The sequence below is a fragment of the Canis aureus genome, chromosome 26 (assembly GCF_053574225.1).
Source record: "Canis aureus isolate CA01 chromosome 26, VMU_Caureus_v.1.0, whole genome shotgun sequence".
Lineage (NCBI taxonomy): Eukaryota > Metazoa > Chordata > Mammalia > Carnivora > Canidae > Canis > Canis aureus.
The window spans coordinates 8,681,742-8,695,584 of NC_135636.1; the positions used below are offsets into that span (position 1 = coordinate 8,681,742).

Below are 13,843 nucleotides of genomic sequence, written 5' to 3' on the forward strand. Positions count from 1 at the left end.
CTAGTTTCCAAGATCTATAAAGAACTTATTAAACTCAACACCAAAGAAACAAACAATCCAATCATGAAATGGGCAAAAGACATGAACAGAAATATCACAGAGGAAGACATAGACATGGCCAACATACATATGAGAAAATGCTCTGCATCACTTGCCATCAGGGAAATACAAATCAAAACCACAATGAGATACCACCTCACACCAGTGAGAATGGGGAAAATTAACAAGGCAGGAAACAACAAATGTTGGAGAGGATGCGGAGAAAGGGGAACCCTCTTGCACTGTTGGTGGGAATGTGAACTGGTGCAGCCACTCTGGAAAACTGTGTGGAGGTTCCTCAAACAGTTAAAAATATACCTGCCCTACGACCCAGCAATTGCACTGTTGGGGATTTACCCCAAAGATACAAATGCAATGAAACGCCGGGACACCTGCACCCCGATGTTTATAGCAGCAATGGCCACGACAGCCAAACTGTGGAAGGAGACTCGGTGTCCAACAAAAGATGAATGGATAAAGAAGATGTGGTTTATGTATACAATGGAATATTACTCAGCTATTAGAAATGACAAATACCCACCATTTGCTTCAACGTGGATGGAACTGGAGGGTATTATGCTGAGTGAAGTAAGTCAGTCGGAGAAGGACAAACATTGTATGTTCTCATTCATTTGGGGAATATAAATAATAGTGAAAGGGAATATAAGGGAAGGGAGAAGAAATGTGTGGGAAATATCAGAAAGGGAGACAGAACGTAAAGACTGCTCTGGGAAACGCAGTAGGGGTGGTAGAAGGGGAGGAGGGCGGGGGGTGGGAGTGAATGGGTGACGGCACTGGGGGTTATTCTGTATGTTAGTAAATTGAACACCAATAAAAAATAAATGAAAAAAAAAATAAAAATGGGCAGAGAACCTGAATAGAGACATTTTTTCCAAAGAATACATACAAATTATCAACAGGTACATGGAAAGATGCTCACCTTCACTAATCATCGGGAGATAAAAATCAAAACCACATTGAAAAATTTCCTTACATCTATTAGAAGAGCTATCAGCAAAAAGATGAGAGATAACAAGCATTGGCAAGAACATGGAATAAAAGTACATGTTCAACTGGTAGAGCATGCAACTCTTGACCTCAGGGGGTTTTGAGTTCAAGCTCTATGTTGGGTACAGAGATTACTTAAAGAAAAATCTTCAAAAAAAAAAAAAAAAGTAACTCTCTTGTGCTGTTTGTAGGAATATAAATTGCTGTAGCCAGTATAGAAAACAGTATGAAGGTTTCTCAAAAAATTAAAAACAGGAGTGCCATATGACCTAGCAACCCTACTTTAGGTTGTATAGCCAAAGGAAACAAAAACAGGATCTTGAATAGATATCTGCACTCCTGTGTTATTGCAGCATTATTCACAATAGCCAACATATGAAAATAACCTAAGTATCCTTCAACAGATGAATGAATTTAAAAATGTGGGAGATAGGCCTACAATAGAATATTATTCACCCATGGAAAAGAAAGAAATCCTGCCATTTACAACAACACAGATGGACCATGATGGCATTATGCTAAGCAAAATAAATAAGAGAAAGGCAAATATTGTATCATTAATTTGTGGAATCTAAAAAAAGAACACATAGTAACAGTAAAATTGTGGTTACCAGGGGTTGGGAGGTGAATGAAATAGGGGATGTCAGTCAAGGACACAAAACTTTCAGTTGTAAGGTGATTAGTTCTGGGGATCTAATACAGCAGGTGATTATAATTAACAATACCGTATTTTTTTTTTTTTTAACAATACCGTATTATATACTTGAAAGTTGCTAAAAGAATGGACCCTAAGCCTCTCACCACAAAAAAAGTACTGGTAATTATGTGACATGATGGAGGTGTTAGCTAATGTTATGGTGCAATCATTTTACAATATAGAAGTGTATCGGGAACCCTGGGTGGCGCAGCGGTTTAGCGCCTGCCTTTGGCCCAGGGTGCGATCCTGGAGACCCGGGGTCGAGTCCCACGTTGGGCTCCCGGTGCATGGAGCCTGCTTCTCCCTCTGCCTATGTCTCTGCCTCTCTCTCTCTCTGTGTGACTATCATAAATAAATAAAAATTAAAAAAAAAAAAAAAAAAAGGAAGTGTATCAAATCGGGATCCCTGGGTGGCGCAGCGGTTTAGCGCCTGCCTTTGGCCCAGGGCTCGATCCTGGAGATCCGGGATCGAATCCCACGTCGGGCTCCCGGTGCATGGAGCCTGCTTCTCCCTCTGCCTGTGTCTCTGCCTCTCTCTCTCTCTCTCTCTGTGTATGTGACTATCATAAATAAATAAAAAAAAATTAAAAAAAAAGAAGTGTATCAAATCAACACTATGTATACCTTAATAATCTGTCAATTATATCTCAATAAAGCTGGAATATAAAAAAAAAAGCATTCTCTAAAAAAGAGGCCTGACGGATCTGGGTTTGTCCTTTTGTTCACTAAAAGACCTGACTGGTGTCTGCATGAATCGTTACTTTTCAGTCATTTGTCTCACTGTGTAAAAACATAGTTTTTAAAATGGTGCTGTTGGGCCCAAATAAACTCTGACTCTTCCTTTTTTCATTAGCCTTAAGCTATAGGCTGAATGAAAATATATGAAAGTCCTTAGAGGAAAATGCAAAAACCTATGAAAAAATAAAAATAAAAACCCTTTCAGTGGAGAAGAAACAAACATTATGGACCAGTGCCTCAGAATCTAATTTTTAGGGCCAATTTTCACCTTAAGAAACTAATGCCTTTATCTCTCTAAGGTCATCCTGTACTTCACCAGATGTTTTCATTTTCCATCATGTAGATAAGAGTTTCAGCACCTGCAGTGCACATTGGAACCATATGAGGAGCATTTTAAAAATACTGATTGTGTCTGACCTCAAAAGACTGATCTGCTTGGTCTAAGTATATCCAAGCATCAGAATTTTTAACTGGGATATAACTTACCTACCATAGAAATAAACCTTTAAAGAGTATACAATTCAGTAGCTTTTAGTATATTTACAAAGGTGTATACTTTCAACCACTAATTCCAAAACATTTTCATCCCCTGCCCCACCCCTACAAAAAATCCCATACCCTTTATTAGTTATTCCCTATCCATCTCTTTCTCCAGCCACTAATCTATTTTCCGTCTCTATGGACTTGCTTATCATAGGCTTTCATATAAATGGAATCATATGGGGATCCCTGGGTGGCTCAGGGGTTTAGCACCTGCCTTCGGCCCAGGGCATGATCCTGGAGTCCCGGGATCGAGTTCCATGTCGGGCTCCCTGCATGGAGCTTGCTTCTCCCTCTGCCTGTGTCTCTGCCTCTTGCTCTCTCTCTCTCTCTCTGTATCTCTCATGAATAAATAAATAAAATCTATTTTTAAAAAAGTAAATGGAATCACACAATACATGGTCTTTGAGGTCTGGCTGCTTTCACCTGGCATAATGTTTTCAAGGTTCATACACATTGTAGCATGTATCTTCATTCCCCTTTATGTCCTAAAAATATTCCATTGGATAGCTACACCACCTTTTGTTGATTAATCATTCATCAGCGGATGGGACATTTGGGTTATTTCCACTATTTGGCTACTACAAATAACACTCCTATGAATGTTCACGTACATGTTTTTGTGTGGACATGCATTTTCAATTCTAGGAGTGGAACTGTTGGATTAAATGGTAATTCTACGTAACTTTTTGAGAAAATGCCAGATTGTTTTGTAAAGTAGTTATGCTATATTATAATCCCACCAGCAATGTATGAGGGTTCCACTTTCTCCACATCCTCACCAACACTTGTTATTTGTCCCTCTCTTTTATTATAACCATCCTAGCAAACGTGAGGTGGTTTTGGTTTTGTGGTTTTTTGTTTGTATTTCCCTAATGACTAACAGTGTTGAGTGTCATTTCATGAGCTTATTGGCCATTTGTATATATCTTTTTTGGAGAAATGTCTATTCAAATCCTTTATCCACATAGATAATTAGATAATTTCTCTCTTTATTGCTATATGAGTCCATTATATATTCTGGATACAAGTTTGTTGGCATGGGGATAGTCTAAAAGCCTCCCAGGTTGTTCTTATATAAAGTGAGCTTGAGAACCACTGATATAAATAAAAACAAGTCTCAAACAGATCATGGTATCAGAATGAAAGAACTTTTGGTTTCAAGTTTTCCAAGAAAAGTAATATTCTTTAAATAGCTCTTTAGTTTTGTCAGAGAAATCAGTGTATGAAGAATCCCTGAATGATCATCCTAGAAGTAAAACCTTTGAATGCTTTTTAATAAACTGGCACAAAGCAAAGGTCAAATAACCACTTGAAAAAAAACTAATTTGTGGTCATCTGTGTCTGAACCTTGGGATTGTATGAATGAAGTATTCAGGTATAGGGCTGGGAACCCAAGGGTTCTATTCATATGCCAAAGACAACACAAAAATTCATTCACAATAAGATTATCTTGTCAAAACAATCTTCAATCCAAGCTTGCATAAACTTCTTTTAAAGGCCTTTACAAAAATTGCCCTCTATATTTCTCATGTGATGCAAAGAGAGTATCTTAGCTCACATGTGAATTGCTTTCTTTTCTTGATTCCTAAAACTATCAACAAAAGGCTGACCTTGTAAGATCCCTGTACACAAATCAACAACAAGCCATTTGGAGGGGAGCTTCAGGTCTTTAAAAGAGTACTCAAATATGGTCCCTGAACCAGTAGCATCAGTATCATCCAGGAACTAGTGAAAAATGCACATTCTCAGGCCCATCACAGACCTACAAGATCATGTTGAGGGTGGGTCCCAGTAATCCGTTTTCTTATCACCCCAAGAAGTCATTTCAAAGCATGCTTGAGTTTGAGTACTTACTACTTAAAAATATTTTCCTCACATTTCTCATACACACATAAAGCAGATGCACTGGCCATGGCCTTATCCTTCCTATGGCTGGACAGTCACCACATATTCCCTAATTACCCTGAGACCCTAAGAGTCTCGATGTTTTCTTCAGTCAGACAATGCTCCATACCACTGAGCAGATGCTGTGAATATCCCTATTTCGGCATTTTCAACTCTTAAGAATGCCCAAAGCCTCAGACAGAGTGGTGTGAGACAGACTGCCATCATGCTATTTTTCAGGAAGGCCTATTCCAGCAGGCTCAAACCAATATAAAGGCCTAGAGATACCTCAACACACTTGCATTTAGCTATGAGAATGGGGATTGAATCCTTATTATCAAACTTGTGGGGACAAATGTAGAGAAGGAAGCCACAGCTAGCTAATAAAATTCTGTAAGGAAGGAGCATCCCTCTGTGAATGCCTCCACGGAATGAGAGACAATCTCAAGAGTTGCAGAGTTGCTCATAGTGGCCACCCAGGGAGCTGGGTCAGCCTGCCTGCTGCTTTGAGCTGAGACACACTAAAGTTAGCTAGCTTGCCAGTTCTCTTCTGTGTCTCTTCCCCCTACTTTCTGTGGGTGTAGGTCCCCCCACAGGGTTTACAGCTGGCAAACCAGAGAGGGTGGGTTCCATCTTTATTTATTCCCATCTCTGCCTCCCATCTCACTAAAACCTTCTAGGACAGGGATCCCTGGGTGGCGCAGCGGTTTGGCACCTGCCTTTGGCCCAGGGCGCGATCCTGGAGACCCAGGATCGAATCCCATGTCGGGCTCCCGGTGCATGGAGCCTGCTTCTCCCTCTGCCTGTGTCTCTGCCTCTCTCTCTCTCTGTGACTATCATAAAAAAAAAAACAAAAAAAAAAAAACAAAAAAAAAAAACCTTCTAGGACAGATGATGTGGAATTAGGATATTAGTGGAGCATGTTCTGAATCAGTGGTCACAAATGCTCACAAGGGCCAGTTTGGTATAAAGTGGGGAAGATGGCTGGAGGAGGGGCATGAGCCCCCAGGGCACAGTGGGAACGGTGATGGGCTCAAGGGCACCTGCACTGTCTACAATGGCAGCTGCTCCAAAGCTCCAACTCGCTAGGGCCCAACAGCAGGCCTTCTGATTTTTCTAAAGAAGCTAGAAATTGTTATATACACTTTCCTAATTTTTAAATGCTAGCCACAAATACAACAAAATTTAATCATCTATAACATAAATCAAATCATGAGAAAACAATGGACAAATCCAAATTGAGAAGCGCTGCATAAAATAACTGACCTGTGCTCTTCAAAACTGTCATTGTCATGAAAAACAAAGACAGACTGGGGAGTAGTTTGGGGTTACATGAGACTGAAGACATATGACACCAAGTGCAACAGATGATGTGGATTTATTCTGCTGTAAAGGACTGTCAATATAATCTGAATAAGGTCTGTATAATAGGATTGTCAGAATCATACCTGCTCACCCTGATCATTGTAGTGCAGTTACATTCTTGTTTTTAGGAAATACACACCAAGTATTTAACAGTAAAGGGGCATTATATCCACAATTTATTCTTAAATGGTTCAGAAAAAATATATGAATAAACAGTTCTAAAATAGTACATATATGTATAATATTTATATTATGGCATAAATATATTTAGGTTACAATACAACAAAAAACCTAAATATATATGTTTATATCTAAAAATAGATAAATATAAAGAAAAAGCAAGCAAAGAGAATGATAAAGCAAATGTGGTAGAATGTTATCATTTAGGGAATATCAGTGCTTAAAAGTTTTCTGTAAGTGTGAACTTTTGTTAAAACAAAAAGTTAAAAAATATTATTTTCCAAGTCAAACAAAATCCAAGTGCCAGCAGGATGCTGGCCTGTGACCTCCAGCCTCTGGGATCTTGGGGTCTCAGAAATCTCCCCCAGACATCCTCAAGAATCTTTCCTTTTCACCCTAACTTCCATCCCTACCTTCAGGGGCAGGGCAAAGAGTCTACAGCAGCCTGATATCTGGATGTACTTTGCAAAATCCTAAAAACCTAAGGCCAGGTCATACTGGGAAGAAGGGTGATGTCATTGCTCAGAAGTGGACCTGGCACACCACTTGCAGGGGCCTTAGGAAGCAGGGAGGGGATGGCAGCTCTGGCAGGGCTGGGCAAAAACCAGGAGCAACATCACTTATTTCTTTCATTTCTCTCACTGAGTGTATCCGACAACTCCATGCATTTATTTGCCCAGATTAATCACTAACCTCACATACAACAGCATGATTCTCTTTGTCTTGGGCCTCTATTAGTTCAGCCAGGAAGTACTCGCCATAAGTTTCCTTCAGAAGTGTGTCATGACGCATAAATATTGGCATGAGATCATCATGATCTTCGACCCTGTTTAATGCAAAGGCTTAATTAAGTTCAGTGCTTGTTCCTTCAGTGGAGCACCTACTATGTGCCAGAGCCTATTCTAAATGCCAGGAACACAGCAACATGCTCATGACATGAACTTGCATTCTGGTAAGAGAAACAGAATGGAAATACAACAAATACATCACTTCAAACATTTCAAATAGTGGTAAGTGCTCTGGGATGGAGAGGGTCAAGTGGTGAGGGAAGACCTCTCCAAAGATGGACATCTGAGCTGAGACCTGAATGAACAGAAGGGGAGAGAGCTATGTAGAGAGACCTGGGTTGGGGGGTGGGGATTCCAGGCAGAGGGAACACATTCAGTATATTTGGATATGGAACTTAGGGCAGCATTTGTCATGAGACAAAGGACAAAAAGCTGAGGACAGTATTTTCCAATTGGGTTCCAAGGAATGCTACTTCTATAACATTGTCCTCAGCATCCCCTTCTTCCCTCCCAAAAGAATTCTACCATCTAAAGACAATGTCCTGGTATAGGTGCCTTCTGGAGTGCCACAGTTATGTATTAAAGACTGAAAAGTAGTAACATAAAGAATATTTAACCTTGTTTATGCATTTACCCAACGCTGGCCCATGGTACTCTTTATTCCTATCAAGGTGGACAGGGAACAGAAGCCATGGTGCTCGCCAGCCCTTCTGACTCAGAGAAAGTTCCAGCAGTTACCTTGGCAGGGTTCTAGGGTTAATTCCTTTATATTCTAGTTGTCCTTTTAAACTGAGGAGGTTCCCTTCATTCCTGTGTCTCTGCCTCCCTTGTTTGTTCTCTCTGTGGTCCCTCTATTGTTTGTTGTGCTATTCAGAAGCTGTTCATTCAGTCTTCTGTTCTTCAGGAGGAATTGCTCTAAAATAGTAACTGATTTGGTGTGTCCATGGCAGAGGTGACTTCCGGGTCTTCTTTTGTCGCCATCTTGGACCAGAAGTCTACCTTTTATTCCTAAGACATTGCTACATTTCCCATAAAGGGGGAAATGCTGGTTTAAAAATAATGAAGCTCTACTCACCAACTTGGAGACATTCACCTCAGATTTCCATTGTCAGGATTCTGTACAGTGACCTTGACAAACAGTGTGGGAAGAGAGGGAGAACCAGGAACCAGGTTTATGGTAGCACAGTGATGCTGGTCCTTGAACTCCATTTTGCTTCCAGTGTTCAACATTCTTTTCTTCTTTTTAATACACTCTTGGTTATATTTAGTACTCTATTTTGCCTGTCCAGGATGTTCTTATACTTAATTCCTGGTACTTTTCTTATTAAAATGTTCTACTACTTTTGTTTTTCTGTAATATTTCTGATTTGGCTACTAATTTTTATCTTTTCTTCTACCTACTTCATTACTATGCCATTTTAATCATCCTATTTGATCTTCTAATATGTTCTCTTTGACATTAATAGTAGGTTCATTTGAGTGTTCATATGTATATAAAGCTCAGGGCTTTGCCCAGATAATCTCTGTTGCTATACTTCTCATAGCAACCCCAGGAGGTAGGCATTGCCATCTTCACTCTGTAGATGGAGGAGAGCAAGGTTCATGGAGATGATGAAATCCTTTGCCCGAGATGACAGAAATAGTTGGCAGCAGAGCCATGTTATAAACTCAGGTCAGCTTAGACCCTAACGTCCCACATTATACTAAGCCCACAATGCACTTCAAAAATTTACTTCCGAAAATTACTTAGACCTTCCTTTTGAAAATGGGGAGCAAGAAGCATGAACACAAGCAAAACAACTGAGAGGAGACTGGCTCAATAGCCAGAGGTCAACAACATGAGCTGATTCACCCAGCTCTGCCACAACTCCTGGATCAGATTCCCCTAAACCTATCACATTCTACCCTCCACATCTAAATACTTTAAATTGGACAACTCCATGCAATTTGGATGAAACTCTCTACCCTGTTTCCAAGATGAAACCTTTACTTCTAGTGACAAAGCCTCATCTGTTGGAATGATTGTCGATTTTTCATCAGTAATAAGTGTCTTGGTGGAAGAAACACATATTTGAAAAACTAGGCCTCTGCTATATGAAACCTCAGAGGTAAAGAGAAAGCTAGCCAGCCAACCATGGTATAGGAAAGAAAAAAACAAAAAAACAAAGAAAAGATGACAACCAGGGGGGCTTAAACATAACTCCTCAAGTTGAACCTTATTCTTAACCTCTTGTCCCTCTGGAAGGGAGAGACAGTAGATGGTGCTTATCGAAGTAACCAGGATATTTGCTTTTTATACTATCAACCTGGCATTGATGTCATCACCAACCAACAGTCTCATTCTACATGCCAGGGCATCAGAGTGATTCTCGAGTGGGGAGTCCAAAACATGGAGCCAGAACTGAATAATGTATAAAATTGTTGAATCATTATATTATACACCTGAAACTAATATAACACTGTGTGTTCATTATACCGGAATTATTAAAATAATGATGAACTAAATAAATATACTTCAAACACAGGGCCAGAAACAAATATATCAAATACAACAAATATATTGACAATACAAATGTCCTTAGGATGGATGGGACTGCACTCTGACACCATAGCCATTTTACAAGCTATTTCAGTGCCACACAAATTTTTTAAAGTAGTCTTTGACTACTTGCCCATCTATTTTTGTGTATACACAGTCACTTTGAGAGCTACCAGTAGCCATCTGTGGCTGGGAATACTAAAGTTCCACAATAAATGCATTGAAGGCTGGTAGTGCTCTTTTGAAAAGATTGGAGGATAAATGATACAGTGTAGTGGTCAAAGCCTGGGCTGGATGCCAGAATGCCAAAGTCTGGATTTAATAATTGTGACCTTGGACAAATCACTTAACCTCTTTGTGCCATAGTTTTCTCATCTGTCATAAAGACAGTAAATTAAATGTTGAGATAATAATGTGTGACATGGTACTGTTATTAATATTCCTAACACTTAGGTAGGAATGGTAAATAAGAACAGCTGAAGAACATTTATAATCAATACATGGAATGGAACAGGTTATCACTACAGATGCTTGAATGAATCATTGGGCTAGTTGTCCACTGGCCACTATAGGTATAAACTTTCCCATTCTGTCCACTATTGCTAATTGGCTTAAAACTCTGCTTTCTGGGACGCCTGGGTGGCTCAGCGGTTGAGCGTCTGCCTTTGGCCCAGGGCATGATCCTGGAGACCCTGGATCGAGTCCCACGTTGGGCTCCCTGCATGGAGCCTGCTTCTCCCTCTGCCTCTCTCTCTCTCTGTGTGTGTGTCTCTCATGAATAAATAAATAAAATCTTTAAAAAAAAAAAAAGCAAAAAAAACCTCTGCTTTCTTCACCTCACTCCCTTACTCAAAACTTTTGCTAGCCCCCACTGTTTCTGGGATGAGCCTAGAGCCCTTAGCCTCATTTTTAAGGCCTCTTTCCATCATTATCACCAACAATAACACAAGTTGATCTACTCATTGTCTGTAGAAGGGGTCCTTACCATCTTCCCTGCTTCTGCCTCTGTCTCTAACCCAGCACTGTGACTCCCTCATTTATTCCAAATTCCTGCATCCTTCAAGGTTCACTTCCCCCGACACACACCCTCCAGTGGCTCATCTTCCCAGACTCCTTTCCCGGAAACCATAATGACGGGGTCAAAACTGGATATCTATTGCCCACCTTTGTGTTAATGTTGACACAGGGCATGTTCCCAACCAAGGAATATGCTCTTTGGGGACACAGACAGAGTTCTGTGCTTCTCTGTAAACAAAGGTTAACCAGAACACTCTGAGCCCTTTCCTAGGCTAGACTTCAACCTTGACTTATAAAGACTTGAACAAATACCCACATAGTTTCTCTGAGCTCAAGACCACATACTTAAGATGACCCCAGCCCCTCTTGAAGTGCCTTCCTGAGAAAGCAAGGCTGCCAAAAGCATTTCTTAATTATTTTAGCCAACACCTGAGAGTAGTGCCCCTGTCTCCCAGGCTCTGTGGGAGGGCAGGAGCCTAATTTCAATGAGCTCCGGCCAGCAACTCAGATGGGTTTCACAAGAAACTTCCCCTACTTCCCACTTCTCATAAGTTTTCACTTCCCTGACTCTACAGTGGCTCTCCCCGCCCTCTCCCAATCCCTTCATTTTCTCTTTAAAAGGTCTAGTCACCTCTGTACAAACCAAAGTTGACTCCAGTTCACACTGCCTGCTTTTCCCCCACTTGTAATAGTTATTACTGATTAAAATTGGTCCTTACTACCTTAACCAGAGTCTGGTTTTGTTGACCTTTGATATCTGCATCTCCTGTAGGCCCTAGCACAGGAGCAACAGTGACAGCCAACATGGTCAGGGCCCTTACCACATTCCCAGGACATATGGGTATCCCACAGGCACTGACAATGCTGAGGGGTGCCACTGCTAAGCCCATTTTCCAGGTGAGGGGCATGTGGCCTGAGGGGGAACCCACCTGGGGAGAGAGCCCACAGCCCTGTACTGACTGAGAAACCTGCCCAGGTATTTCAATGCTAAGCCTTAGTTTCTCATCTACTTAACAGGCAGGGACAAGGGTAGCAGGAAAGGTACAATGTACTGAGATAAAGCACTCTCTGCAGGCAGTAAGACCTCAGCAGCATTTGCTGTGGGGAGACTTCACATTCCCCTGTCACATCCACACCACCTGGCAATGCCCCAGCGACTGGCTCCCGCAAGCACTCAGGACCTCTGCTCCAAGAGCCTAGAACACCCCATTGCATTCCAGAACCCACTTCCCCACTTGCCTAAAGGGTGCTGCTCATGGAAGGGGTTTTTCTCCATAAAAAGAGTACTGAATACTTGTTTGAAAGAAAGAAGATTCTAAAAGAGAAAAGCCAAAAAATCCATTTTCAAACATTCTGCCAAAAACAAAACTCTACATTGATATATATTTTTTTAATTTATTTATGATAGTCACACACACAGAGAGAGAGAGAGGCAGAGACACAGGCAGAGGGAGAAGCAGGCTCCATGCACCGGGAGCCTGACGTGGGATTTGATCCCGGGTCTCCAGGATCACACCCTGGGCCAAAGGCAGGCGCCACCCAGGGATCCCTACATTGATATTATTAGAGATCATTGTAAGTAATGGGAAGATAATTCAACATCCTAGTCCTTTTAAGTGAATCAAGACACCTCTCATATAGAAAACTCTAAAATCAACTGTGTTCCATGGGATTTTATCTACATGGGATGGAAACAAAAATAACACTGCATGGATATAAAAATCAGAAACAAAGGCTCAGATAAACCCAAGGCCATATGTCTGATCATGAGCCCTCTTTGGCCCTTAACAAAGTTATCCATAATCATCTCTCAATACTAATTCTTCTGGAAAAAACAACAAGAAAATATCCAAATTGTGGCATTGTAAAGAGTTCCTCCCTTCAGCTTTTCCCCAAAATGGATAAAGTGGAACTTGTTCTGCCAAATGCATTCCTTGGGGTAATCGATAATTTATGATCTTGCATCAGCCCCAGTGCTAATGATAAAAGTATGACATCAGCCTTGCAGAGTCTCAAATGGCATGTGACAAAGTCCAGCTATACAGAAACAAAACACCTCAGCTCCTAAAAACAATTCATCCAGTAAAATGTTCAAATTTGAGCATTTTGAGGTAATGAGCACTGCCTGCCTCTGGGATAGGAGAGCGGTGACTCAGTGTGAATTTGTCCAGTACAGTATAGCCACGTGTCCAGCACGTGACCCACAGTATTTCAGGGGTTATGCCTATGTAAGGTTATAATTCATCAACACAAAGTACAATGGGAATGATACTGTTTTTTTTTCTATTCAAAAAATGGCTTGGAGGAGGCAACAATGTGCTTGCTAATGTGAATGGATACAGAATATTTTATTTTAACTTGTTTGGAGGAAACAAAAGGTCCATTCTGTAAAGACTGATTGCTCAGGTACCTAAATGTCCATCAAACTCTGAAAAATGTACCAGATGAAAATGGGAGTAGAATCCAAAGTATAAGAAAATCAAGAGCCTCTCAAGGACACATCATTTGGGGTATGGGTGTCCTCTAAGCCCAGGGGAAGGCAAGGTGGAGGAGGACAGGAACCTGAGGGCTCTCCCTGGCTTCCTGGTAGGACAAACACTCATCATTTCCACTATATCAGTTAGCTGGGCTTTCCAGGAACATCATGGTATCTGTAACCCACAGAACTTTCCCAGCTGACTGGCACAGTCTCTGGGTGATAGGGAGACCCTCGGGTTGCTTCAGAGCTTCAGCATCCTGATCACTCTTCTGTATAATTACAATCCTAGAGGAAAATCTGTAGGCTAGCTTCCCTTGAGGATAGAAGATGCGTATTATCTCCTTGCCAGCACAGAAAGCACTGCAAACTCACAGGTGGAATGTTCACACTTAAGGACTGGCAGGACATATCACTTCTCGGCCTTTTGGCTAAGATCAAGTGAAGGACAGGCAGGACAGTGGCAGGGGCGAGCCACTTTTGCCTTCATAATATTGGCACAGCCTCTCCTCTCCTGTCTGACGGGATTTTCCACCTCCAGAGAGGATTTGCATTTCATTAGCTAGACT

General features: G+C 41.2%; 1 protein-coding gene across 9 annotated transcripts in view; it reads right to left on the minus strand.

Annotated features, from left to right (window-relative positions):
* CFAP61 (cilia and flagella associated protein 61) overlaps positions 1–13,843 on the minus strand; it is a 276,395-nt gene that overhangs the window by 233,646 nt on the left and 28,906 nt on the right. For 8 of the 9 annotated variants that reach the window (XM_077871988.1, XM_077871992.1, XM_077871989.1 and 5 more), the window contains exon 7: positions 7,148–7,280. The exons of the other annotated variant lie outside the window; for it this stretch is intronic. In XM_077871988.1, coding sequence (XP_077728114.1) covers positions 7,148–7,280 — 133 coding nt within the window. The remainder of the gene's footprint in view (positions 1–7,147; positions 7,281–13,843) is intronic. 9 annotated transcript variants of the gene reach the window in all.